Consider the following 27112-nt stretch of genomic DNA (forward strand, 5'->3'; position numbering starts at 1 on the left):
CCTTCTAATGTGGCTTAACTCCATTACTTATTTGCAGAAGCATTGTCAGATAAAATACAGGACACCCAGTTACATTTGAATTTCAGATAAGACAAACCATGAATAATTTTTAGCACAAGTGTGTCCTCAATATTGCGTGGGATGGACTGAAACTGCTGAAAAAGTATTCCTCGTGCATCTGAAATTCAAATTTAAATGGGCCTCCTGTATTTTTATTTGCTCAATCTGACAACCCCATTTTGGAAGCTTTTCCTTCACCAGACCCCTCACCTTTTTCCTCCCTCCCATAAGAGAGTTTCACAAAATGTACTGTTCACCGCCTCCACTTCTGAGATCCAATAACCCTCGATGGTTATTCTGAGGCTCACCTTTTGCTTTTTCTCCTGGTATTCACCTGTAGGGGAATACTGACACTTTGGGAGACATATTGCCAACTGGGATTTCTGCCAGATTTTAAGGTTCAGAGGATTTAGGCTTGCAAGTTTAGCCCTGAAATTCAACGTTTCTCTCCAATATCACAGCCAAGATCACTGTGGTCCAAAGGGAGAGACTCTGCCTGTTCCTTCTCTTTCAAAGGGAGGGAGGAGAACACCCCCTCTCAAAGTCTAAGTTATGGATCAGATTATACCGATTATATAAAAAAAAAAAAAGTATGTTGAAGTCGCAACTCCCCAGGACCTTGGAATGTGACCTTATTTGGAGACGAGGTCTTTACAGAGGTGATGAGGTTAAGACGAAGTCATCAGGACGGGCCATAATCCATATGGCATCCTTAGAAAAAGAGGAAATTTAGACAGAAACCCACAGAAAGGGAGGAGACCATGAAAGGACACAGGGGGCATGTCATGTGGGGACAGGATGGGTCTACAAGCCAAGCAAGACCATCGATGGCCAAAAAACCCCACCAGAAGCTGGGACAAGCAAGGAAGAATGCGCCCGTACAGGTTCCAGAGGGAGCACGGCCCTACTGACACTTTGATCCCAGACTTCCAGCCTCCAGAACTGTGAGACCATGCAGTTCTGTTGTGTAAACCCCCCGGGCTGTGGTGCTCTGGCAGCTCCAGAAAACTCATGAAGATTTTGGGTTTCCATCTCGAAACTGACTTGGTGGGTTGAGATAGTGCTGCCCGGAGCGCAGAGCAGGACAAAATGTTCCCGGTAGGGTGGCCAACCCAGCCTCAACTGATCGGGGCTTTCCCACTTTTGACAGCGAAGATCCCCTGTGTTGAGAAAAGCCCCAGGAAAGCAGGGAGGTTGCTCGTCCTGGTGCCCCAAATGGTTTGCCTCAAAAAGGCTAAAATTAGAATTCCTCCATGATGCAGGGCAACTTCACTCCTACTTATCCAAAAGAACTGAAAGCAGGGTCTCAAAGACATTTGCACACCCGTGTTCACAGCAACATGATTCACAATAACCCAAAAGATGCAGCAGTCCCAGTGTCTATCAACAGATGAAGAAACGAAATGTGGTGGGAATGGTTACACAATGATGTCAGTGTACTTAATGCCATAGACTGTACACTTAAAAACGGATAAAATGAGGGGCACCTGGGTGGCTCAGCCGGTTAAGCATCCAACTTCCGCTCAGGTCATGGTCTCACTGCTGGTGAGTTCAAGCCCCAGGTTGGGCTTTATGCTGACAGCTCACAGGTCGCAGCCTAGAGCTTGCTTCAGATTCTGTATCTGTCTCTGTCTCTCTGCCCCTCCCCTGCTCACGCTCTCTCTCTCTCTCTCTCTCTAATATAAAAAAAATAATAAACATTAAAATTTTTAAATAGTTAAAATGGTAACTTTCATGTTATATATATTTTACTGCAATTTAAAAAAAGAGGAAGTGCGCACGTCAAGCTGTATTACAAAGCTACGATCATCAAGACAGTATGGTACTGGCACAAGAACAGACACTCAGATCAATGGAACAGAATAGAGAACCCAGAAATGGACCCACAAACGTATGGCCAACTAACCTTTGACAAAGCAGGAGAGAATATCCAATGGAATAAAGACAGTCTCTTCAGTAAATGGTGCTGGGAAAACTGGACAGCGACATGCAGAAGAACGAACCTGGACCACTTTCTTACACCACACACAAAAATAAACTCAAAGTGGATGAAAGACCTAAGCATAAGACAGGAAGCCATCAAAATCCTCAAGGAGAAAGCAGGCAAAAATCTCTCTGACTTTGGCCACAGCAGCTTCTTACTCAACACGTCTCCAGAGGCAAGGGAAACCAAAGCAAAAATGAACTACTATTATAAAAAGCTTTTGCACAGCGAAGGAAACAATTGGCAAAACTAAAAGGCAACTGGTGGAATGGGAGAAGATATTTGCAAACGACATATCAGATCAAGGGTTAGTATCCAAAATCTATAAAGAACTTATCAAACTCAACACCCAAAAAACAACCAATCCAGTGAAGAAATGGCCAAGAGACATGAATAGACCCTTTTCCAAAGACATCCAGATGACTGACAGACACATGAAAAAATGCTCAACATCACTCATCATCAGGGAAATACAAATCAAAACCACAATGAGATACCACCTCACACCTGTCAGAATGGCTCACAGTAACAACTCAGGCAACAACAGATGTTGGTGAGGATGTGGAGAAAGAGGATCTCTTTTGCATTGTTGGTGGGAATGCAAGCTGGTGCAGTCACTCTGGAAAACAGTCTGGAGGTTCCTCAAAAACTGAAGATAGAACTACCCTATGACCCAGCAATTGCACTACCAGGTATTTATCCACGGGATACAGGTGGGCTGTTTCGAAGGGGCACATGCACCCCAGTGTTTATAGCAGCACTATCAACAATAGCCAAAGTATGGAAAGAGCCCCAACATCCATCGATGGATGGATGGATAAAGAAGATGTGGGGTGTGTGTGTGTGTGTGTGTGTGTGTGTAATGGAGTATTACTCAGCAATCAAAAAGAATGAAATCTTGCCATTTGCAACTATGTGGATGGAACTAGAGGGTATTATGCTAAGCAAAATTAGTCAGAGAAAGACAAATATCATAGGACTTCACTCACGAGGACTTTAAGATACAAAACAGATGAACATAGGGAAAGGGAAGCAAAAATAATATAAAAACAGGGAGGAGGACAAAACATAAGAGACTCTTAAATATGGAGAACAAACAGAGGGTTACTGGAGGGGTTGTGGGAGGGGGGATGGGCTAAATGGGTAAGGGGCATTAAGGAATCTACTCCTGAAATCACTGTTGCACTGTATGCTAACTAACTTGGATGTAAATTAAAAAATAAATTAAATAAATAAATAAACAAATAAATAAAATACTATGGGAGAGTAACAATGTCATAAACAAAATCAAAACTACTCTAATGAAAAAATAAGATTAAAAACATTTTTTTACATTTATTTATTTTTGAGAGACAGAGTGAGACAGAGCCCAAGAGGGGGAGGGGCAGAGAGAGAAGGAGACACAGAATCTGAAGCAGGTTCCAGGTTCTGAGCAAGTGTTCAGCACAGAGCCCTATGCACGGCTCGAACCCACAAACCATGAGATCATGACCTGAGCCGAAGTCGGTCATTTAACCAACTGAGCCACCCAGGTGCCCCCCAAAAATAAGATTTAAAACAGTATAATTCTATTTATTTTTTGAAATTTTAACAATGGCTATTTTAGGTGAGTGAATAAAGTTCTTTGTTCTCTGCTTAAAAAAATAATAATAAAAATTTTAAAAGAGGAGGTGATAAACTGTGTCAAAAGCCGCTACTAGGACAAACAACACAAGGAAATGATGATTGACCATTGAATTTGTTGTAACTTTAGGTCATTGATTTCTTATTTTTAAAAATTTCTTCTTTTTTAAATGTTCTTAATACTTACTTTTGAGAGAACGAGAGACAGAGACAAAGTGTGAGCAGGAGAGGGGCAGAGAGACAGGGAGACACAGAATCCAAAGCAGACTCCAGGCTCTGAGCTGTCAGCACAGAGCCTGACATGGGCTCGAACTCATGAACCATGAGATCATGACCTGAGCCGAAGTTGGATGCTTAACCGACTGAGCCACTAAGTCACCCCAATCTTTCTTCTTTTTTAATATAGGCATATACAGCTATAAATCTTTCTCTAAGCCCTGCTTTAGTTGCACCCCAATATGTTTTGATGATATGTCTTCATTTCCATTCATCTCAAAGCATTTTCTATTTTCCCTTGTGTGACCTTTGAATTTAGCTATTGAAACTGGTCTTTGAATGTGGCCATCTAGAAGCCACTAATGACCTTGACTGACAGCTGGTGTCTCAGTGGAGTCATGAGGGGGAAGCCCAATTAGAGTGGGCTCAAGAGACAATGAAAAGAGGAGTAGAAACCAAGAGGAGATCCAACTCTTAAAAGTTGGTTGTTTTTTTTTTTCTGTAAAGGAGAATGAATAAATGGGTAATAACTGGAGGACAATGTGGGATCATGCATCTACCTTTTTTAAAGATGGGAGCTATTAGTACATGTTTATAAGCTAATGGGTATAATCAAGAAAAGAAGCAACATCTGATGTAGTAAAAGGAAGTAGACACTTAAGAAGAGTGATGACCTTGGGTGGAATGGAATCCAGTATATAGGTAGGGAGAGTTGGCCTTGGCTGGGAGCCTGGGAGTCATGATAACAAGAAAGAAGGCAATGTTGGCAGCCTATGTGCTGTGGAAGTCCCCTTCTGTGGCTTTGTTTTTGCAGAAGATAGGAGGCAACGTCAAGAACTGAGATTGAGGAGGAAGGGGAAGACTTGAGGGGAGAAGGAAAGGTGAGATGTTACCATATGAGAGAGTGGATAAGTGAATGGACCAGGACACATAGGACTGCTGGGCAGGAAATTGGTGGTCAAAAATCTCAAGGGAGACCAGTTGGCATGGCTGTGTATGAGGCTTCCCAGGTGCAGGTGAGGAGTATACACAGGGCTGGCTTTAATCAGGCCAAGTCTGACCCCGTAAATGTGATGAAGGAAGAGGCAGACGAGGGAGTTGAGGACATATGTCAAGGAGCGATTGTAACGGAAGACCATGGCTCTAAACCGAGTGAGGGGACAGGGGAAAGGGAGGGAAGGATCCACGGATTATAGATTCTGGCATAGTTAAAGGATTGTTTGGATAGGAATACAAAATGCAGTGAGCTATCATTGGACCAATGATTGGGGAATGAAAGAATCCAGTCACCGAAGACTATATACTATGTGATTCCACATATATGAAATTCTAGTTAAGGGAAATCTAACCTGGAGTGATGGAAAATTGGGCCAATGATCGGGGATAAGATGGAAGGGGTGGGGTTGATTACAAAGGGACCCAGGGGATCTTTTGGAGGTCATGGAGATGTTCTCTGTGTTGACTGTAGTAGTCATTACACGGCTTTATCAAAACTCATCAAACTGTACACTTAAAATGGGTATATTTTATTATACAAATATACTTCAATAGAGTTGACTTTAAAACGAGATGGACAGGGAAGGAGAGGGGAGAAAAACAGAAGTGTACAGGGCTGTGGTCTTTAGACCCTTCGATATTACATCAAGGGGATAAACATGGTGGTATCTTGGACAGTCCAGGCTATACTGAATGAGAAGGGGCATGAAGGAACTTTCTAGATCTTGAACATGGTATGGTGACACAGGTGTAGACCATGTGAAAAACAATTCATTGACCTATACAGTTAAGATGTATGCACTTTACAGCCGCTCTGGAAAGCAGTGTGGAGGTTCCTCAGAAAATTAAAAATAGACCTACCCTATGACCCAGCAATAGCACTGCTAGGAATTTATCCAAGGGATACAGGAGTACTGATGCATAGGGGCACCTGTACCCCAATGTTTATAGCGGCACTCTCAACAATAGCCAAATTATGGAAAGAGCCTAAATGTCCATCAACTGATGAATGGATAAAGAAATTGTGGTTTATATACACAATGGAATACTACGTGGCAATGAGAAAAAATGAAATATGGCCTTTTGTAGCAACATGGATGGAACTGGAGAGTGTGATGCTAAGTGAAATAAGCCATACAGAGAAAGACAGATACCATATGGTTTCACTCTTATGTGGATCCTGAGAAACATAACAGAAACCCATGGGGGAGGGGAAGGAAAAAAAAAAAAAAAAAGAGGTTAGAGTGGGAGAGAGCCAAAGCATAAGAGACTGTTAAAAACTGAGAACAAATTGAGGGTTGATGGGGGGTGGGAGGGAGGGCAGGGTGGGAGGGAGTGGAGGGTGGGTGATGGGTATTGAGGAGGGCACCTTTTGGGATGAGCACTGGGTGTTGTATGGAAACCAATTTGACAGTAAATTTCATATATTAAAAAATTAAAAATTAAAAATTAAAAAAAAAAAAGATGTATGCACTTTACTGAGTGTATCTTAAACTCCAGTAATTTTTTAAAGTTACACCATGGAAGTCTTTTCATGTCAACAAAATGAATGCACAATATCATTTTTATGACTGACACCCCATTTAAATGACCCCCGCTCCACTAAAATGGCCCCCCGAAGCATCTGACGCTTCTGAAACTGATGGCAGATCTCAACAGCCTATGCCCCTGCCAGACTTGCCCTACTTGATCCATTATCTTCCTTGCACCTGTGGCTGCCTCCCCACACGCGGGTCCCCTCCTACTTCTCTGACTGGCCGGCCCTCCTTCCTCTTCTCTCACTTCAACCCATTCTTGGGACGGGGTGGGGGAGGGAAGATCTCACCTGCTCCATACTCCCTGGGTGCCAGAATTACAGAATCATCAGCTTCCTGGAAATCTCCAGTTGGATATTTATGGGCTGCACAAACTTACCAGGTCGTAACCCAATGGCTCTCAAGTGGGGACACTGAGTAATGTCTGGAGACATTCTTGGCTGACATATTGGGGAACACTACCAGCGTCTAGGGAATAGAGGCTAGGGATGCTACTGAGCTACTGTGCTACAATGCACAGGATGACCCCATACCACACAGAACCTAAATGTCAAGAGTGCTATAGTGGAGAAACCCTGCCCTAAACTAGCTCATTATCTTCCCCCCAAACCTATGTCTCTGTAAAAGGCACTTTCATGCACCCAATGGCTCTAGCCAGAAACATGTGAACCTTATTTACCCATAAAAATGAATTCAGTCATTCATATTCAATCCATTCCTGAATTAGTTAGGTAATAACTAGCTGCTGCAATGAACAAACCTTAGAATGTCTAATGACTGAAATATGATGCAACCTTGTTGCTCACTCATCCAAATCCAAAAGGAGTGTTCCTAATTGACAGGTGGCTCCCTTCCCGGGCTTCTTCTATGGTTCCACCCTCTTTATCAGGCCACTTCATTTCTTTGCAAGAGCCTGTGGGAGGAGATTAAGAGTGGAGAAGTCACAGTTGCTTCCAAGGCGCCCTGGCATAGAAGTGTCACACATCGTTTCCTTGCAGGGTCCATTAATGAAAACTCATCAAATGGCTCATCAGATGCAAGGAATGCTGGGAGATGTAGTCTCAGGGTGGAAGGATATGGTGACCACCCTCCAAGATGGCCTTCAATGATGCTCACCTCTTGGTATTATCCCCTTGCAGAGTCCCCTGCCCCACATGGAATCATGTGTGACCATTAGAATACCTTGAAAGTGACAATGTGTGCCTGGCAAAGCTAGGTTGCATAAGACATTATAGCTTCCGCTTTGCCCTCTTGGATCATTTGCTCTAGCGGGAGGCCAGTCACCATATTGTAAGGACATTCAACTAATCAAAAAGTCCATGTGTATCTACACATCCAGTTTGTCCAGCATCCAACTTGTGAATGAGTTATGTGAGTGAGGAATCTTAGAAGGGGATCCTTCAACTCTGGTTAAGCCTTTGGATAGGACTACAGCTCTGGTTGACATTTTGAGGCCACCATTATGAAAGACCCCGAGTGACAACACTTAGCCAAGTTGCCCCTAGATTCCTGACCCACAGAAATTATGTGAGATAATGTTTATTGTTATTGATAATGTTTTTTTAAGATCTTATTTTAAGTAATCTCTACACCCAATATGGGTCTCAAACTCACAACCCCAAGATCAAGAGTCTCATGCTCTACTGACAGAACCAACCAGACGCCCCAAGTTATGGAATGTTTAAAGCTATTGTTATTGTTTTCAGCTACTAAATTCTGGGTTAATTTGTTATGCAGCAATAGATAACTGTTACAAAGGAGAAGCATGACTTTTAGAAGACAATTTATTCTGCAACCTGCAAGCTCTGTCTGTTCTACCTCCTCCTACAAACACTTCATAAGTCCGTCTCCTCCTCTAGATTCTACTCACACAAGCTGCCACATTTCTCTTCTGAATGGCTACACCTATCCCCTCACAGGTCTCCCTTTGTAGAAGACGTTCGTCATGTCTTTTCATCTTATTGGTTTGTTTGCTTGTTTGTTTTGCTTTCCAACATCCAAGCATTTCTTTTGGGAGTGGGAACTTCGTGCTCATCCGGAGGTGGCTGTGACCTCCTCGGCCAATTGTCCCTAACGCTCAATCTCCGGATCCTTCTGTCTATTTTTTCCAAGTGGATATTCCAGACTGTCACCCATGCTGGAAAACCTCCAGTAATCTACAAGATTCTCTTTGTGCTTAAGACAATTTCTGTTGCTTTCAACCAGCAATGCTGACTGGCACATCCGTCTGGACCATTGCCTCATACAGTCCATTCTCCAGCCATTAGCCATTCCTTCATTGATTCAATAAATGTGTGCTGAGTATCTACCATGTGCCAAATACTGTTCTGGGTGATGAAAGTATAGCAGTGAAAAAAAAAAAATAGAGAAAACCCCTTGCTCTGGAGGGCTTACATTGTACCAGGGGAGACAGACAGTAAACAAAATAAGCAGTAAATGTATCACATGGGAGCATTTTCAAGCTTCTGTGTGCATATGGATCACCCGGGGATCTTGTGAAAATGCAAGTTCCTGTTCAGTAGGTTTGGGGTGGACCCTAAGACTCTGCATTTTATTTAAGGTTTGGTTTTTAAGTAATCCCTACACTTAACATGAGGCTCAAACTCGCAACCCCAAGACCGAGAATTGCATGCTCTACCGACTGAGCCAGCCAGGCGCCCCTAGGAGTCTGCATTTTGAGCAAGATTCCAGATGATGCCGACACTGTTGGTCCATAAAGCATACTCTGAGTAGGGAGGTGCTATGCTCATAAGTTACCCATCAAGAAAAAAAAAAAAAAAAAGCCGGGGGTGGGGGTGCCAGGGGTGGCTCAGTTGGTTAAGCCTCTGACTCTTGATTTTGGCTCAGGTCGTCGTCTCACTGTCGGGAGATTGATCCCTGCGTTGGGCTCCTGTGCTGATGGCACGGAGCCTGCGTGGGATTCTCCCTCTCTCTGCCCCTCCCCTGCTCATGCTCTCTCGTTCCCTCTCAAAATAAATAAATACACATTAAAAAAGAAAACGAAAATAAAAACTAAAACGATTCCTCCAGCCACTGAAGGGAACAGAATTTACAAGGGAGCAGGAGTGGGGGCTGGGATACATAGGAGGAGGTAACGTCTACAACTGTCTGGGTGAGAGGTGATGGCCGTTCCAACCAGGGGGGAGGTGCTGAGCTCTGGGCAGATGTGCAGGGTTGAGCCCGGGGGATTGGCCAACAGCTTCTGGGCCGTGAAGCGACAGAAATGAAGAACAGCTCCAAGCAGGGGCAGGTGGAAGGGGCAGTGCTTTGGGCGGGGGATAAGATCAGTAGTTCTTCTCAGACGTGTTCATTTCGGTGCCTAATCAGGCATCCAAGGGGAGATGAGAGGGAGGGAGGTCTGGAGCTTGGGAGAGATACGTGGGTGGGAGAGACGAACCTAGGAAGCATCAGATACGCGGGTATTTAAGGCCAAGAGCCCCAAGGGGCTTCCTGAGGGAGCGTGGATAAAGAAGGCGTCTCCCAGGCTGGAGTCTCTTTAAAAGATAAATCTGAGGGGCGCCCCGGTGGCTCAGTCCGGTTGAACGTCCGACTTCAGCTCAGGTCACGATCTCACGGTTTGTGAGTCTGAGCTCCACGTGGGGCTCCGTGCCCACAGCTCGGAGCCTGGAGCCTGCTTCGGATTCTGTGTCTCCCCCTCTCTCTGCCCCTCCCCTGCTCACACTCTGTCTCTCTTTCAAAAACAAATAAATAAACATTAAAAAAACATAAAAGACAAATCTGATAGAAGAAAAATGTATTTCATCGCAGTGAAGATATCCATCAGCAAGGAACAGGTTAAATATATATATAATGAATATATTAAATATTATATATAATATATGCTAATTATATAATCATTAATATATTAATTATAGTTGTATCATATATAATTTCACATTTCTATTGTATAATATATGCTTATAAAATAATTAACCTAATAATTAAAATTAAATATAATTGATTAATTATATATGAATAATATATAGTAAATATATATACTCATATATATATATATTTAAATTTTTTTATGCTTACTTTAAGAGAGAGAAAGAGAGAGCATACAAGCAGGGGAGGGGCAGAGAGAAGGAGAGACAGAATCCCAAGCAGGCGCCACACCATCAGCCTGATGCGGGGCTCAAAGTCACCAACTGTGAAATCATGACCTGAGCTGAGATCAAGAGCTGGACGCTTAACCGACTGAGCCACCCTCATAGGAGCCAAGTGCCCCTATGCTGATATATTTACATGTGTGCATATATATACATACATATACACATATTTATATATTATATATACATACGTATATGTGTATATATATATATATATATGTATATATACATACATAATGGAATCCATGGAATGCTATGTAGCCAAAAAAAGTGGAGGGGGGGTGGCGGCCCTCCTTCAAGACTGATTGACATGCGCAATGTGGATGGAACTGGAGGGTATTATGCTGAATGAGTTAAATCAGTCAGAGAAAGACAGATATCATATGTTTTCACTCCTATGTGGATCTTGAGAAACTTAACAGAAGACCATGGGGGAGGGGAGGGGGAAAAATAGTTACAAACACAGAGGGAGGGAGGCAAACCATAAGAGACTCTTAAATACAGAGAACCGAGGGTTGATGGGGGGTGGGGGGAGGGGAAAGTACGTGATGGGCACTGAGGAGGGCACTGTTGGATGAGCACTGGGTTCTGTAGGGAAGCAATGAACCACGGGAATCTACCCCCAAGAACCAAGAGCACACTTTACACACTGTATGTTAGCCAATTTGACAATAAATTATATGAAAAAAAAAAAAAAAAGACTGACATGCGTCTTTTGCCTGTTTTTTTTCCTCTCAACCTCCATCCAGCTTCTTGGAATGGAAATGTGCCAGCTGAAGCCCCAATTTCGATTTCGAAACAGGGAAAGCCCCGCCCTAGAAATGGCTGAGGAGCAGGCTTCTGGAGACGCCATGGTACAAGAGCCACCCTGCCCACCCTGAGTGCCAACCTCCAGACTATCACTTGGATGGAAAGACATTTCTATCTGGTCTAAGTCACTGGCACTCACAGTCATGCCTAACTAATAAACCCTGGATCAGAGGAGGCAATGTTGATAATTGTTGTAACTTAACATTTTATATGATTTAATCAGCCCCTTTCTGAACACTCATTTCCAATTCTTTGCTAATGTAAGTGTTTTAGACTTGTCTCCGAAGACGGCCACCATCAATTCTTTCCATCCCGTGCGTCCCTGCCACGTCCCACACCAAGAGTCATTTCCCCTTTCCTTCTCCTTGCATCTTGGTTTGGCCATGTGGCTTCCTCTGACTGACAGACGGTGGCAAAGGAGCTGCCATGTGATGTGTGGGCCAAGCTTTTAAGAAGACAGGTAGCTTCAGGGGCGCCCGGGAGGCTCAGGTGGTTAAGCATCTGACTCTGGATCTCAGCTCAGGTCATGATCTCCAGTTAGGGAAACTTAGCCGCGCGTCGGGCTCTGTGCTGACAATGTGGAGCCTGCTTGAGATTCTCTGTCTCCCTCTCCCTCTCCCTGCCCTTCCCGCAACCCTCTCAAAAATAAATAAATAAACTTTTTTTTTTTTTTTTTTTTTTTAAAGAAGAAGACAAGTAAATTCTGCTTCCTCTCTTGGGAGCCAGTTGTCAGGTGAGACCTAAAAACCACCATACTGTGAGGAAGCCCAAGCAGCCACATGGGGAGAAAGAGATGCCTCCCTGGCAGGGGTGAGGCTCCAGATGTGTGTCTGCAGGATGTTCACGGTGGATATTCCAGCCCCAGCAAACCCTGTGTAGAGGACAATCAGAGGAGCCCAATCCAGATTCCCAAATTGTGAGAATACGCCACGGCTGTTTGAAAGCCCTAGGTGTATGGGCTGATTTGTCACGCAGCACTAGCTAACTGAAACAACAGTCAGAACAGTTATAAACAGTTCGGCCATAAACAACCCTGGGCCAAATCCTGGTGCTCACCTTTGGTCATTTCCTACAAATGAGTAACTGGAAGTGGACTATGGGAGTCTGAAATAGGGTATCAACTTGCTTTCCAGAGAAGTGTAGCAATGTCTGTGTGTGAGCTGTTTATGGGGGTATCCATCTACCCACGGCCTCTTCAGCCCTGGGTTTTCCATTTCTTTTCTTAATTTTCAATTTCTATCCATTTCAATAGGCCTGTTTTGCATACATCAAAGAACAGCTAACAGTGTTTAGAGCTTCTCTTTGACCACAGAGTAATAACCTAAAACCAGTGGGACGGACTGATTTTATAGCCAAGTGTCAAAACATTCCTCCCTCCCTCCATCCCTCACTCCTTACCACCTACTTATATGGACTTATTCACTGAGAACATATTTCACAAGTTAGGAGGAATAAGTCACACAGTAACTGAGTGCCTACAATCTGCCAGAAACTGTTCAAAAGTTTGGTTTTTTTTTTTTTTTTTCATTTCAGCATTTCGGGTCACTCTCCACTTTAATTTAAATCAGTGATTTTCAGGTGGCTCAGTCGGTCAAGCGTCCAACTCTTGGTTTCTGCTCAGGTCATGATCTCATGATTCGTGAGTTAGAGCCCCACCATCGGCTCCGCGATCAGAGTGTGAACCCTGCTTGGGATTCTCTCTCTCTCCCTCTCTCTGCTCCTCCCCCTCTCTCAAAATAAATAAAATTAAAAAAAATTAAATCAGTGATTTTCAATGGCAAGCAATTCTTCCTTCCAGGAGGACACTTGGGAATGTCTCAGACATTTCGATTGTTATGATGGGGCAGCGCCACAGGCATCTAGTGGGTCAATGCCACTGATGGGGCTCAACATCCCACAATACACAGGATGGCCTTCCCCAAACAAAGAATTATCCAACCTAAAATGTCACTAGTCCCAAGGCTGAGAAACTCCAATGTAAATGAAACGGACTAGAACAGGAAAAATTAGAAAATACCAGAAGGTGATTGCTCAAAATAAGGACAAATATCATTTCATGAAACTTTTGTATTTTTGTGGGCCCAGACTGTATATAAGATGCATCTCTCCTTGTGAGTCCTGATAAAAAGGTTTCATAAATACTGTCCCAAGGACCATAGAGCTGAAAAAGACCTCTGGCTTCAAAGGAGCTCACCTCCCACAGATGATAAACAAGAAAACAGAAGAACTGATGTAATTGTTTTTGGATAGCCATTTAAAGAAGCAAAGGTCGCAGAGTGTCTCTGGGATTAGCAAGGGGAATCAGGGAAGGCTTCCCTAAGGAGGTGACATCTGGGGGGAGATCTGTGGGTTGGAAAGGAGCTGGATTCAGGAAGAGGATGCCAGCAAAGCCCAGGTGCCTGGATGGGGCTTGGTGTGTTTGAGGAACAGAAAGCTGGCCAGTGTCGCTGCTAGAGCGAAGTGGGTCAGGAGGCTGGAGGCAAGCGAGGGAAGAGGTCAGCGAGGGTGACAGGGAGCCAAGGGAGGAATATGGTTCGGTGAGCTTTCTCAGGGTGCTGAATGAAGAAATAACCACAGGACACAGGGTTAAGCTGGAACACACATTACAGAGGGTGGAAACAAGGACAGAGGAGGTGAAAAGTGGTTGATCTGTGGACAGGTAGAGCCGGTGAAGCAAAGGGAGGCAGTGGCGGGGGGGGGGGGGAGTTTTGGGGGAGGGACTGCGGGGGCGGCAGCACCTGATGGCTCACCCTTCTCCCCAGGGTAGGGCGGGCGCTTGGGCCCTAGGGGAACTGGCTGGGCAGGGCCACCCACCTGACTCATAGCAGAAACTGGGACATTCCATGCTGCCCACTACCTCCACAGTCCCCACTGGGGAATGTCACTCCCAGTGCCTGGACGCTGACCCCCGACCCCCAAGCCCTGTCAGTGAGGCCTAGATCTAAGCCTTCTTCCAGGGGTGCCTCCAAGGCCTCCTCTAAGCTTTTCCACTTTCCCATGTCCTGTTCTCTGTCCCCATGAGACCAGGATTTGTGTGAACACAGAGTGTACCCTTGTCTATGGCACCCAGCATCAATTTGAGGGTCCAGCATTTAGGCACTGTCTGCCTGGTGAACTCCTATCTATCTGTCAAAACCCACCTCAAAAGGCCCCTCCTAAGGGAGGACTTCTTGCACCCCTGTGGTTCCTGGCTAACACATCAATAATTAATACCCATCAATAGTGAATACAGGGGCGCCTGGGTGGCTCAGTCGGTTAAGAGTCCGACTTTGGTACAGGTCATGATCGCGTGGTTCATGGGTTCGAGCCCCGCATCGAGCTCTGTGCTGACAGCTCAGAGCCTGGAGACTGCTTCGGATTCTGTGTCTCCCTCTCTCTCTGCCTCTCCCCTGCTCACGCTCTGTCTCTCAAAAATGAATAAATGTTAAAAAATATTTTTAAAAGATAGTGAATGCCCATTCTGAGGACCTTACAACAGCCTTAGGATGTTCGTTATTATCATTATCCCTATTTACAGATGGAAAACTGAGGCTCAGGGACACACAGCTAGTAAGTAATGGAGCCAAGATCTGAAGTCAGGTGCCTTCAATATGCTGCATCAGCAGAAGGTATCCCTTTTTTTAATGTTTATTTATTTTTGATACAGAGGGGCAGGGACAGGGGGACAGAGGATCCAAAGCAGGCTCCGCACCAGCAGCAGAGAGCCCGACAGCAGCAGGTATCTTTAAATCCTTCCCTGAGATTGGTTCGATCACTGCCATTTTCCAGATGAGAAACTTCAGGCTCAAAGGTGTTAAGCAATGACCTAAGATCACACAGCACGTCAGGGGTTGAGCCATCTTGGCGGGTGGGGCAGCTGCCTCTACAGCCCTCAGCTCTCAACCTTCCTCCCTTGTCACCTCTTGCTGCAAAGTGTAGTTAATAAGCACCTACTGTGTACCAGGCACAGTTCCAGACTCTGGGGACAATTCTAAGAAGGTGGCATTTGAGCCGAAAGATGAAAAAGAATTCGCCTTGAGACGATTTGCAGGTAAAGAGAGGTCCCAAACGTTACCGGGAACCTTACTACTTCTGTCTCTCTGCCCGTTCTCCTCCCTCTACCAGAAATGTCTTTTCCCACCTAACAAACTCCTATCCACCCTTCAAAACCCAGCTCCAATACTCACTTCTCCTAGGAAACCTTTCCACAGGCAGAGTCTGCAACACCCTTCCTTGGGCTCCCAACAGCCTGAGTCCATAGATGAAAGAAAAGGTCTCAGTAAGGAGTCAGCTCCACCGAACTGGAAACTCGGCTAGGCCAGGGCTCAGTGGGCACAATGGCGCTGATTTTTATTTATAATATATATATTTTTTTAAGTAAGCTTTACGCCCAATGTGGGGCCTTAACTCACGACCCCGATATCAAGTGGGACGCTCCACCGATTGAGCAGCCAGGCACCCCAGGAGCTGATTTTTAAATTAAAGAACGACAGGAAAAAACATAACTTGAATATGGAAAAAAAAAATTAAATAAGGAACGACAAATTCATCACGTAAGGTGACTAGAACTGCGCGCTTCAGACGTCCTCCGGCTCCGCCCCCTTCGTGCTCCGCCCCACCTCCCAGGATGCGGGCGACCTGGTGAGCATGCGCTCTAGGCGCAAAGCACGCCGGGAGTTGTAGTTCCGCCATCGGACGGAAGCCGAGAGGGACTACAGCGGGATGTGGCCGGGAATATTGGTTGGGGGGGCCCGGGTGGCGGCAGGTGGTTGCCCCGCGCTGGGGCCTCGCCTCGCCGCCCGCTTCCCCCCGCATCGGACGCCCAAGACCGGCCTGGCCCTGCAGCGGAGCCTGCACGCGACGGCGGCCCGGGCTCTCCCGCTCATTCCCATCGTGGTGGAGCAGACGGTACAGCAGCCGCGGGAACTTGGCCTGGGGAGGGCGTCGGGGGTCACGGGGCTGGAGGTTCTTTCTGTCTCTCTCCCCCAGGGTCGCGGCGAGCGCGCCTACGACATCTACTCACGGCTGCTGCGGGAGCGCATCGTGTGTGTCATGGGTCCGGTGAGTTCCCCGCCGCGACCCTCCTCTGCGCTTGCCCAGACCCACGCTCCCCTCCTCCTCGAACCCCCTTGACCTCCTGACCCCTCCTGTTACTTTCCTACCTGGGTTCTGCACTGGTACCAGTCTGACGCCCCACTTCCTGGGCCCATGGACCTCCAGCCCCTTGTTCTGGCCCCTAATCCCCCATCTCACCCCTTCCTCAAACCCTCTGCTTTTCCCTTCTTGAACTCTGGCTCCCTCCCTCACTAGTGATCCTCCTCCCTCATTCCTGGCTCTAATCCTTCTCCCCAACCCATGTGACCCCTCCCCTTCCTTGCCCTAAGCCCATGACTCCCGGCTTCCTGGGCCCCAACCCCCGTGGGTCCCTACCACCCTTCACCACCTCCCCTCCTTGGTCCTGAATTCTCCCCCACCGTCTCTCTTGGGCTCTGACATCCATCCCGGTTCCCCTGACTCGTCCCCAGCCACCCCATAATTGCTTCCATTAGCCCTCTCCTTACCCCCGATGTGGGCCACCCCACCCTGCCTGCTTACCTGCAGATCGACGACAGCGTGGCCAGCCTGGTGATCGCGCAGCTGCTGTTCCTGCAGTCCGAGAGCAACAAGAAGCCCATCCACATGTACATCAACAGCCCTGGTGAGCGGAGCCTTGCCTGGGTGGCAGGGGCGCTTCTGGGGACACGTGAGGTGACTCAGGGGATAGAGACCCCCTGATCAGGAACGCTGTCCCTGCGGAGGAAGAAAGGGTGCTGAGCCTCCTTCAGAGTCCCAACACTGTCTCCAAACCTCCAAAAGTTGCCTGTTCCTTGCTTTTATGTCTGGGTTCACAAGCCGGCAGCTGAACCTGCCTCTTTGATCCCACACCTAACACTTTACTAACCTGACCCGGTGGTCAGCGTTTTCAAATCGGTAGCTGCCGCCACCAGCACCACTCCCTCCCCAAAGACAATAGCGCATCCTGATTGGACCCTTACTGGGCCCCACACCCAAGTACTTTATAGGCATTTAGTTCATGTCGTCCTCGTGGCGGCCTCACGAGGTAGGGACTGTTTAGTTATCCCCAGTCTGCCAGGAGACCCTGTGGCTCTGAGAGGCTGGGTAACTCGCCAAGGTCACACAGATGAAACTGCCAGGGCAGGCCGGCTCCAGAGCTTCCCTCTCGGCCACGGCACGCTCCCCGATTTCCAGCTTCTCGTGAAACCTTGACAGGTCTGGTCCCCCTGGGCCCATGTGCACAGGTGGTAACTGGACCAATCGCTTAATTCGCGTCACCTGTTTCCTCACCTCTCTACCCTTGGAAGTATTTGCGTTTGCCACGCCTGCTTTAAAGGGCTGCCTCTGCACAAGCTCTCCCCAAGACCAGGGGCGCAGCCGAGAAAGCACGCGGGCCAGGAGTCGGCACAGCCCCTCATTACCACCCCCCCCACCCCCACCAGGTGGCATGGTGACCTCGGGCCTGGCCATCTACGACACGATGCAGTACATCCTGAACCCCATCTGCACATGGTGCGTGGGCCAGGCCGCCAGCATGGGCTCCCTGCTTCTGGCCGCTGGCACCCCGGGCATGCGCCACTCGCTTCCCAACTCCCGCATCATGATCCACCAGCCGTCTGGGGGCGCCCGGGTGAGTGCCAGGCCCTGCAGGCTGCTGCGGGATGGGGGGTGGTGTCTGAACAGAAGGAGGTACTGGGTGGACGCCGTGTGGGAGTGTCAGTGTTTTGAACCGTAGGTTTTATTTTGATTCATGTTTGGCGAGGCCAGCAGATCAGGAGAGGACCACTATTGGAAAGACAGTTTGTAATGCACAGTTCCCAGGGGGCAGGAGGGGGTGGGGGCATGCCAGGCCATGCAGGGCCACACGGGAAGCACCGGGGTCTGTCAGGAGGCCGGGCAGGAGTGGGGAGGGGCAGCGGACAAGGACTTTACTGCGGTTTCTGCAGGAAGGAACTGCGAGGCAGGGCAAGCAGGCTCAGGACTGGCTAGTTGGAATAATGTCAGGGGACTCTGGGGTGTGGGGGCTGGCCTAGTTCTCTGGCACTGGGCCCGGGGGTGATGGGGCACGGGATAGTGGCCCCGAACGTGAGAGCCCCACGGAGGAGGTGGTGAGGGTGTGCCCTCTGGATCAGCCGGTTTGCACGTGAAACTCGTGGGCCAGCTGGCCGCTGTCTCCAGGAATCCCCTTGCCCTGGGAAGGGCGAGGCTCCACGCGCAGAGCGGAAGACAGTGTAATTCACACCGGAAGCCTTCCCGATGGCGGTTGAAGACGCAGCAGGATGTGGAAGGACTCGAGAAGCCCTGTCCCACCTGTCTGAACACCCTCTCCGGCCTCCCTGTGCGGGGCTGACGCTCATTCTAACCTTCTCCCTCTTAACCCCCTTGGGACGCCCCCCAGGGCCAAGCCACAGACATCGCCATCCAGGCGGAGGAGATCATGAAACTCAAGAAGCAGCTCTACAGTATCTATGCCAAGCACACCAAACAGAGCCTGCAGGTGATTGGTGAGTGTCCCCGCCCCAGGCAGACTGCCAGCGGCTCCTTATTTTAGCCAACACGAACATATGCGGCAGGCCTTGTGCTAAGCCAGGGCCTCTCGACCCTGGCCCTGCTGACACTCAGGGCTGGGTCGTCTTCTGTTGTGGGGACCGTCCTGGCCATTGAGGACATAGAGCAGCATCCCTGGCCACTGCCCACTGGATGCCAGTAGCACCTTCCATGGGTGACAATGAAAACTGCCTCCACACATCACCCGGTGTCCCCCAGGGGTCAAAATCACCGTCACCTGAGAACCCCTGTTCGAAGCACTTTATTTATTTTTTTTTTTCATTTTTTTTTTTTCAACGTTTTTTATTTATTTTTGGGACAGAGAGAGACAGAGCATGAACGGGGGAGGGGCAGAGAGAGAGGGAGACACAGAATCGGAAACAGGCTCCAGGCTCCGAGCCATCAGCCCAGAGCCTGACGCGGGGCTCGAAGTCACGGACCGCGAGATCGTGACCTGGCTGAAGTCGGACGCTTAACCGACTGCGCCACCCAGGCGCCCCTCGAAGCACTTTAAAAAGACCTCCTTGAAGAACCCTGGCAAAAACTTCACGGAAGTGGGTCAAAGGTTTGAACAGGGTCCTCAATAAAGAATATTCCAAATGGCCAAGAAATACAAGAAAAGATGCCCGTCATGTTTAGTGATGGTATTTAAAAAGAACATCATTAGGGGTGCCTGCATGGCCCAGTCGGTAGAGCATGCCACTCTTGATCTCAGGGTTGGGAGTTCAAGCCCCACGTTGGGCATGGAGCCTCCTTCAGAAATAAATAAATAAGATAAATAAATTAGCCAGTGTGTGTATGTGTATATATATATATATGTGTATATATTTTTACACGTTATATATATATATTATCTTATGTGTGTGTGTATATATATATATTTTTTTTAATGTTTATTTATTTTTGAGAGAGAGAGCAACCATAAGCAAGGGAGAGGCAGAGAGAGGGGGACAGGGAATCCAAAGCAGGCTCCGACACAAAGGCCAATGCAGGGCTCGAACTCACGAACCGTGAGATCACGACCTGAGCTGAAGTCGGACGCTCAACTGACTGAGCCACCCAGGCACCCCAGCCCATATATATATATATATATATATTTTTTTTTTTTTAATGTTTATTTATTTTTGAGAGAGACAGAGACAGAATGCGAGTGGGTTGGGGCAGAGAGAGAGGGAGACACAGAGTCCGAAGCAGGCTCCAGGCTCCAACGTGGGGCTCAAACTCACAAATTGCAAGATCATGACCCAGGCTGAAGTTGGATGCTCAACCGACTGAGCCACCCAGGCGCCCCAATATATTTTTTAAAAAAAACTGACATGACCAGCTTTTAGGGAAAGGCAGATTAAGGCCACAGCGAGACAGCATTTCAATCCACTGGAACCGCTAAAATAGAAAACACAGCACCAGATGCCCGTGGAGCAACCAGAACGCTTACCTGCTGCGGGTGGCAGTGGAAACGATACAGATGCGGTAGAAAGCCATCTGGCACTACCAGCTCGGGCTAAAAATGCCCAAAATGCCATGGTTCCCCCCTGCTCAGCATGTAACCAAGAGAAGGGAGTGCTTCTGTCCACCAGAGATGCAGTCAGGATGCTGACAGCGGTCCTGCGTATGCGAGCCCGCCCTGAAAAACACCCACGTGGCCAGCAGGACGAGTGCGTCAGGGCTTTGTTTACGCTGTGGAATCGCCATATGGCAACGAGAGAGACCCGTCCACAGCGACACGCGGCAGCCTGGCTGAACCTCGAAATCCTGTTGCTGAGTGGCGAAAGGGAGTAGATGCTCTCTGATTCCACGCATTTACAAACAAAAAAGAAGCAGACTTATCTATGCTGTGAGCCCAGCGTGAGGCTAGTGGTTCCTCTTGGGCCAGAGGAGTCAGTGGCTCCAGCAGGGCTGCGGTGGTCAGGGGGGGTCTGGTGACATCCCATTTCTCGATCTGGGTGCTGGCCTTGTGGGCAAGTTTCAGGCTGAAATTCACACTGTCCACTTACCATCTGTGCCCTTTGCTGGGTGTACATTATACATCAGTAACAAGTGAAAAAAAAAGGCAAAATGGAAACGGGTATTTTACCGATGGGGAAACCGAGGCACCGAGAGGGGGAGGCCAAGGCCACGCAGCAAAGCAGCCGCAGAACAGGGACCCAAACCTGGCCCCAGGTGTCTGCCCTTAACCGCACACGTCCTGCTTCTTGCTTCCCCTGCAGAGTCGGCCATGGAGCGGGACCGTTACATGAGCCCCATGGAGGCCCAGGAGTTTGGGATCTTAGACAAGGTTCTGGTCCACCCTCCCCAGGACGGTGAGGATGAGCCTGAGCTGGTGCAAAAGGAGCCTGTGGCGGCCGCGGCCACAGCAGAACCTGCCCCAGCAAGCGTCTGAGACCTGGCCCTCACCCTCCAGAGGAAAGCTGGGGGGGAGGGGGCAGGCGCCGGTCAGACGCTGCAGCTGAAGCCCTGCCCACCCCTCGCTGCTGAGCTGGAAGGGCCCCAGGAGGAACTCGGATTTGGGGGTGCCGCTAAGGGCAGATACCTTGAATGAGACACTATGATTTTCAATTAAATCTTTGTAGTCTTTGATCCCCATCTGTGTGGCCTTCCCTCCCTGCTCCACCGTGTGCCCTTCACGAGGCCTCTTCTGCTTTTACCCTGACCCTGAGACTCTGACCTTCAGTTCTCTAACTTCAGCAAACTCTACTGAGCAAATACGACATTTCAGGCACCGTTCTAGAGACCACGGCGTATTGTGAAGAAAACAACAATCCCTGTCCTCAAAGAACTTATTCTTGTGGGAGTAGACGGTTTTTTATTTTATTTTTTTATTTTTTTTTATTTTTTTTTATTTATTTATTTTTTTAACAATTTTTTTTTTTTAATTTTTTTAATTTTATTTTTGGGACAGAGAGAGACAGAGCATGAACGGGGAAGGGTCAGAGAGAGAGGGAGACACAGAATCGGAAGCAGGCTCCAGGCTCCGAGCCATCAGCTCAGAGCCTGACGCGGGGCTCGAACTCACGGACCGTGAGATCGTGACCTGGCTGAAGTCGGACGCTTAACCGACTGCGCCACCCAGGCGCCCCAGTAGACGGTTTTTTAAAAAGCAGGGAAAGAGACATGCAGTGTGAGTGCGTGACAGTTTTAGATGGGGTGGCCAGTGAAGGCCTTGCTGAGGTGAGGCTTGAACAAAGACATCTGAGGTGAGGGAGGAACAGAGCAGTCTAGGCAGCGGGCATAGCAAGTGCAAAGGCCCTGTGGCAGGACTGTGGCTACCATTGTGGGAGGGGCCACAAGGAGGCTCAGGTGGCTGAAGTGGAGTGGCAGGGGGACAGTGGAGATTTGAGAGCAGAAAGGAAGGAGGACAGATCTTAATGTCTGCTAGATCTGAGCAAGGAGGGAGATGAGCCCGGGAGGGTTCTGAGGAGAACAAAAAGCAGGACTACTAAGACTCCCACGGAGTGGTGGGCAAAGTGCACCCGGCATGGAAGCCTGGAGACCCATTAGGAGAAGTGGACTAATCAGAATAATCAGAAGAAGGCTGGCAGCCCCAGCTAGGTGGTCAGAGGGGGTCAGATTCCAGCCAGGGCTTTGGGTTTTTTTGGGCCACTCAGGCGCCCCTAGTGTGTGTTTATTTTTGAGAGAGAGGCAGAGCGAGAACAGGGGAGGGGCGAGGGAGGGGCAGAGAGACAGTGAGACACAGAATCTGAAGCAGGTTCTGGGCTCCAAGCTCCGAGCTGTCAGTGCAGAGTCGGACGCCTGGCTTGAACCCATGAACTGGTTGGGGGACCGGGAATCAGAAGTTGAGTTTGGCCATTACTGGTGTTGATGTGCCTTAGACATCCCAGGAGATGATGAATCTGCGGTCGGAGCTGGGGATAAAAATGTAAAATAAAATAAGAACGTATCTCTATAAATAAGCAGTCAGGCTAAGAACTGGCTGCTGGATTTGGCACAGTGGAAGTCACTGTGCCTCAAGTAGGAGCATTTCCCGTGCTGTGGGGGCCAAAGCCAGACTGGAGTGCATCCAGACAGCAGGGGCAGGAAGACAGGGGAGCTGGACAAGTTCTTCAAGGAACTTTGTTGTATAAGGAGAGCAGAGAACATGGGGCTGTCACTGGAGGGGTCAGGGGGTCAATATTTCCACAGGTATTTCTAAAAGGATAAATCTTTTAAAAGACAACCACAATGCCATTTGAAACCTAAAAAAATAACAGTACTTACTACGGTCAAATAGTCAACCAGTGTCCAAATTTCCCCAGTTGTCTCTATTTTTATTAATTTGTTCAAATCACCTTCCAAATAAGGTGCATACCTTGCAACTGGTGGAGATATCTCAAAGTCTCTTTAACTGTGGGTTTTGCCCTTAATCTCTGTCTCAATCTCTCCCTCTTTTTCTTGTCTTCCTTTGAAATTCCCTTGTTGGAGAAACAAGGTCCTTTGTCCTGTGGACTTTCCTCTGAATTTTGATGATTGGATTAGGACGGGTTGTGACATCTGTCCTTGATATTTCCGGTGACTTGAGGTATAAAGAGACACCATCCCACCACTCTAGGATCATGACCTGAGCTGACATCGAGAGTCAGATGATCAACAAATAGGAAGCCACCCGGGCGGGTGGGAGCCAGTCTGTTTGTACAGGGGTGGGAATAACCCAGTCCCGAGGGGAAGAAAGGGTGATGCTTGGTTTTAACCTTTGACCCCAACCTCTAAGTTGGCCCCACTCCCTGTGCCTTCGACCTCTGGCCCTGACCTCTGTGCCTTTGACCCCTTCATCTCAACCTGACTGTGCTGTCCCCTTAATCTCTAGTCCTGGCCAACTCCACAACCTGGACGTTGGCCTAAATCCTCCTGCAACTCCTGACCTCGAGTTCCAGGCCATAACTCGCCGCCGAGCCCCGACCCCCGGCCGCCACCGTGGACGACGCCCAATAGCGCGCGAAAGGAGGCGGGTCCTATGGGGAGCCAATAGCTTGAGACGCGAGCTGAGCAGCAACCAGTACTCTTGACGGGGCGGAGAGCAAGGCGGGACTCCGAGGAAGGCCAATCACTGGAGGGGCTCGGTGAAGCCACAGCCAATGGCTCCGGAGCGGGGGCGTTGCCCTGACTCCGACAGCTTCCAAGACCCGGCTCTGGGGGCTATGGCCGCGAGTGGCCGCCTGGCGCTGGGGACCCTTCCCCGGTCCAGCTGGGTGCGGGGCTCGGGCCCAGCCGTACTAAGCCGCCTTCGGGACGCGGCCCTGGTGCGGCCCGGCTTCTTGAGCACGGCCGAGGAGGAGACGCTGAGCCGCGAGCTGGAGCCCGAGCTGCGCCGCCGCCGCTACGAATACGATCACTGGGACGCGGTGAGGCCGGCGGCCCCGGGGGGGGGGCGGGCCTCGGGGCGGGGCTACGGCGGAGGCGGGGCCAGTGACGTTAGAGGTGAAGACTAGGGTGGAGCGCTGGGTCGCCGGGGGCTACGGCTGGGGACGGGGCTGGCGGCATGGGGCGGAGTTTGATGCCGAGGTGTTTTGCTGGCAGGGAAAGCACTTTGGAGATGAGGGCAGGGCCATAACTGGAGGGCAGACTTGGAACTGTGGGGTGTTTGGGGGACAGGACCAAGGTTAGGGGCGGAAACAGGTGTGGAGCGAGATGAGGGAGGGTCACCAGTTGGGTGCGGAGACAGAGGACTGGAGTGGGATCAAGTTGTGGGCGGAGACAAAATTGAGTATTGCGGGGTGGGGGGGCCAGCGTTGGGGACTGGATCTGGGACTGAATTGGAGCTCAAGGGCGGATACAAAGGAGTAGGACCAGACCTAGATGGGATAAGGGTTGGGGTTGGGGTTTGAGACCCAGGATTATAGAGTAGATGGGACCAAGGTGGTGAGTTGAAGGCGGGGTCAAGGGTCATGCTGGGAAAACCAGTCCTTTGCTCTGCACTCTGCTCCCCACCACCGTGCCTCAGTTTCCCTGTTCTCTCTGAGAGCTTCCTGGCCTGACCCAAATTCTCCGTGCAGGCCATCCACGGCTTCCGAGAGACAGAAAAGTCACGCTGGTCAGAGGCAAGCCGGGCCATCCTGCAGCGTGTGCAAGCGGCAGCCTTTAGCCCTGGCCAGACCCTGCTGTCCTCGGTGCATGTGCTGGACCTGGAACCTCGGGGCTACATCAAGCCACATGTGGACAGCATCAAGGTGGGCGGCGGCCAGAGCCTTGGAGCCCCCAGCTGGGGGTGGGCCAGCCAGGCCACAGACTGACTGGCCACCATGCCCTCTCTTCCAGTTCTGTGGAGCCACCATCGCTGGCCTATCCCTGCTATCTCCCAGCGTCATGCGGCTGGTGCACACCCAGGAGCCGGGGGAGTGGCTGGAACTCTTGCTGGAGCCAGGCTCCCTCTACATCCTTAGGTACTGCTCAGCCGAGGAGCCCCCACCCCACCCGTAACTCATCAGATGCTCACCCACCTCACATGTTGCGCACCTTCTCTTATTCAGCCCTCCTCGCAGACGCGATCGTCTCCTCCCCCCCCCCCCCCCGCGCGCCCCACCCACCAGGCAGCCTGCCCTGCGCAGGGGCTGCCCTCACCCCACCCAGCCCGAGCCTGTTTTCTCTTGCAGGGGCTCGGCCCGTTATGACTTCTCCCATGAGATTCTTCGGGATGAAGAGTCCTTTTTTGGGGGGCGTCGGGTTCCCCGGGGCCGACGCATCTCTGTGATCTGCCGCTGGCTCCCTGAGGAGATGGGACCAGGTGAGCCTGGGCAGCCCCCCCCAGCCTGCTGAACGCCAGGCCCTTCCCTCAGGTTCTCCCCCCCACCAGACACACACCACGTTTGTGAATAAAGTTGGAAAATGGACAGACTGGCCTTCCTTGAGCTGGCTGCTTGCAGGCGCCGAGAGGTGCAGGGGAAGCCCAGGACCCTCCCTGTCCACGCACAGGGAGCTCGGTGGCAGGGTCAGGGCACACCCTGGCTGAACACAGTCATGCGGCAGCAGTTTCCTTTATTATGCTCTTGCAGGCGGCCCCCAGCCCACCACCCCTCTGATCTCATCGGCATCCAAGTCTCCGATAAATAGGTCAGCAGAGCTCCTCAAGCGGCTGCAGGGCCCCAGGCCTGGCGCCCTTAGCCGCCGCAGCTGCAGGCAGCCGCCGAGAGCTGGGGCAGCCGCTGCCAGCGGTGGCGGTCATCGAGAAAGGCCACGTCGGTGTAGCGGGTGGGCTGGCAGCAGGGCCCGCCGTGGGCTCTGCCCTGGCCCCGCAGCCGGGCCAGCGTCAGGCCGTGCTGGGTGCGGGCACCGCGGGGGCAGCTGCCTGCACAGTAGCGGAAGATGACCGTCTCCTCCGAAGCGTAGCCCAGACCCAGCTCGGCCACAGGTAGGGGCAGGCTCCACAGCTGGCACGGGCCGGCCAGGGCTCTGCGCAGGCGGGCACCTGCAGGGGACAAGGGGCAGCTGACAGCGAGCAGGGTCTGAGCAGGAAGGAGTGGGGGAGTCGTGCGGGGTCCGGGGGGGTTCTTACCCAGCTGTGGCCTCAGGGTCCCTCGTGGCTCTTCCTCCACCACCGGAGCCCCCCCGAGCACCAGGGCCCCTGCCGAGGCCCGGCTGCAGCGACAGGAGCAGCAGAGAGCAGAGTAGGACTCTTCCTGTGGCCATTGTGACGGGCAGATCCCGAGGGTGGGGATGCCTCGCACCCTCAATTTATTCCCCAGCCTGGGCTGGGGAAATAACCTCTTCGTTGCCGCTGCTGTAGTAGCAGGAAGACCCCGCGTCCCGTACCGGCTGCTCTTCCGCATCCTCAGGGCCAGGCAAGCCAGTCCCTTGGCCTCACACCCCGTGCTTCTAAGAGTTAAGCACTCACCCCCTCCCTGCCTCATCCAGACATTCCGCAGACCCGTTTCCGACACCCCCTCTTCCCCTGATTTACGACTGTTGTGGCAGCCAGAGCCGAGCCCAGGGCGGGCAGCCCGGTCCCCCACCCCACCTGCTTCCTGGAAAGAGTTGGGGGGCATCGTGGGCCCGCCAGGGTGGCCCCTCCGCACTCAGGCAGGGTGCCAGGGCTCAGGGGGCCCCACGTTGGGCGCCGGGTGGGGCAGATAGGTGTGTGGGAAGAGAGGGGTCAGCAGGTGGCCAAGCCAGTGGAGAATCCATCATGGCTGCCACCTGGAGGATTAAGACATCATGCCCCTGTCTCCGGGCCTGTCTGAGCCAGCACCAAAACAGGAAAAGGGAGAGGC

The 27112-nt window shown here is 50.2% G+C and overlaps 3 protein-coding genes and 2 long non-coding RNA genes across 5 annotated transcripts; 3 read left to right on the top strand and 2 right to left on the bottom strand.

Annotated features, from left to right (window-relative positions):
* Positions 1-9580: 9580 nt before the first annotated feature.
* On the top strand, positions 9581-11512 carry LOC125930958 (uncharacterized). The gene is made up of 2 exons (XR_007460328.1): positions 9581-9664; positions 11273-11512. It is a non-coding gene; the product is annotated as an uncharacterized LOC125930958 (long non-coding RNA).
* A 3405-nt stretch (positions 11513-14917) lies between these two features.
* LOC125928916 (uncharacterized) lies at positions 14918-15930 on the bottom strand. The gene is made up of 2 exons (XR_007459770.1): positions 15500-15930; positions 14918-15138 (listed from the first exon to the last, which is right to left on the bottom strand). It is a non-coding gene; the product is annotated as an uncharacterized LOC125928916 (long non-coding RNA).
* A 49-nt stretch (positions 15931-15979) lies between these two features.
* Positions 15980-21495, top strand: CLPP (caseinolytic mitochondrial matrix peptidase proteolytic subunit). Its single transcript, XM_049639736.1, has 6 exons — positions 15980-16220; positions 16302-16373; positions 16914-17010; positions 17810-17997; positions 18766-18871; positions 21122-21495. Exons 1-6 carry the CDS (start codon positions 16035-16037, stop codon positions 21292-21294), a joined length of 822 nt encoding a protein of 273 aa, XP_049495693.1. The 5' UTR covers positions 15980-16034; the 3' UTR covers positions 21295-21495.
* Positions 21496-24004: 2509 nt separating this feature from the next.
* On the top strand, positions 24005-25735 carry ALKBH7 (alkB homolog 7). Its single transcript, XM_049639737.1, has 4 exons — positions 24005-24250; positions 24902-25075; positions 25164-25288; positions 25499-25735. Exons 1-4 carry the CDS (start codon positions 24047-24049, stop codon positions 25659-25661), a joined length of 666 nt encoding a protein of 221 aa, XP_049495694.1. The 5' UTR covers positions 24005-24046; the 3' UTR covers positions 25662-25735.
* On the bottom strand, positions 25734-26764 carry PSPN (persephin). Its single transcript, XM_049639738.1, has 2 exons — positions 26398-26764; positions 25734-26351 (listed from the first exon to the last, which is right to left on the bottom strand). The coding sequence occupies exons 1-2, from the start codon at positions 26529-26531 to the stop codon at positions 26003-26005; spliced, it is 483 nt and encodes a 160-aa protein (XP_049495695.1). The 5' UTR covers positions 26532-26764; the 3' UTR covers positions 25734-26002.
* Between the last annotated feature and the right edge of the window lie 348 nt (positions 26765-27112).

This window comes from Panthera uncia, chromosome A2 (assembly GCF_023721935.1).
Source record: "Panthera uncia isolate 11264 chromosome A2, Puncia_PCG_1.0, whole genome shotgun sequence".
Classification (NCBI taxonomy): Eukaryota; Metazoa; Chordata; class Mammalia; order Carnivora; family Felidae; genus Panthera; species Panthera uncia.

Bases quoted from the DNA above. Each gene is read 5' to 3' on its own strand.
- PSPN (XM_049639738.1), bottom strand. From the start codon at position 26,531: ATGGCCACAGGAAGAGTCCTACTCTGCTCTCTGCTGCTCCTGTCGCTG. The intron at 26,352-26,397 runs GTAAGAACCCCC...ACTCCTTCCTGC, and splicing joins GACCCTGAGGCCACAGCTGG to TCAGACCCTGCTCGCTGTCA.
- ALKBH7 (XM_049639737.1), top strand. From the start codon at position 24,047: ATGGCCGCGAGTGGCCGCCTGGCGCTGGGGACCCTTCCCCGGTCCAGC. The intron at 24,251-24,901 runs GTGAGGCCGGCG...TTCTCCGTGCAG, and splicing joins AATACGATCACTGGGACGCG to GCCATCCACGGCTTCCGAGA. The intron at 25,076-25,163 runs GTGGGCGGCGGC...CCTCTCTTCCAG, and splicing joins CACATGTGGACAGCATCAAG to TTCTGTGGAGCCACCATCGC.
- CLPP (XM_049639736.1), top strand. From the start codon at position 16,035: ATGTGGCCGGGAATATTGGTTGGGGGGGCCCGGGTGGCGGCAGGTGGT. The intron at 17,998-18,765 runs GTGAGTGCCAGG...GACGCCCCCCAG, and splicing joins AGCCGTCTGGGGGCGCCCGG to GGCCAAGCCACAGACATCGC. The intron at 18,872-21,121 runs GTGAGTGTCCCC...CTTCCCCTGCAG, and splicing joins ACAGAGCCTGCAGGTGATTG to AGTCGGCCATGGAGCGGGAC.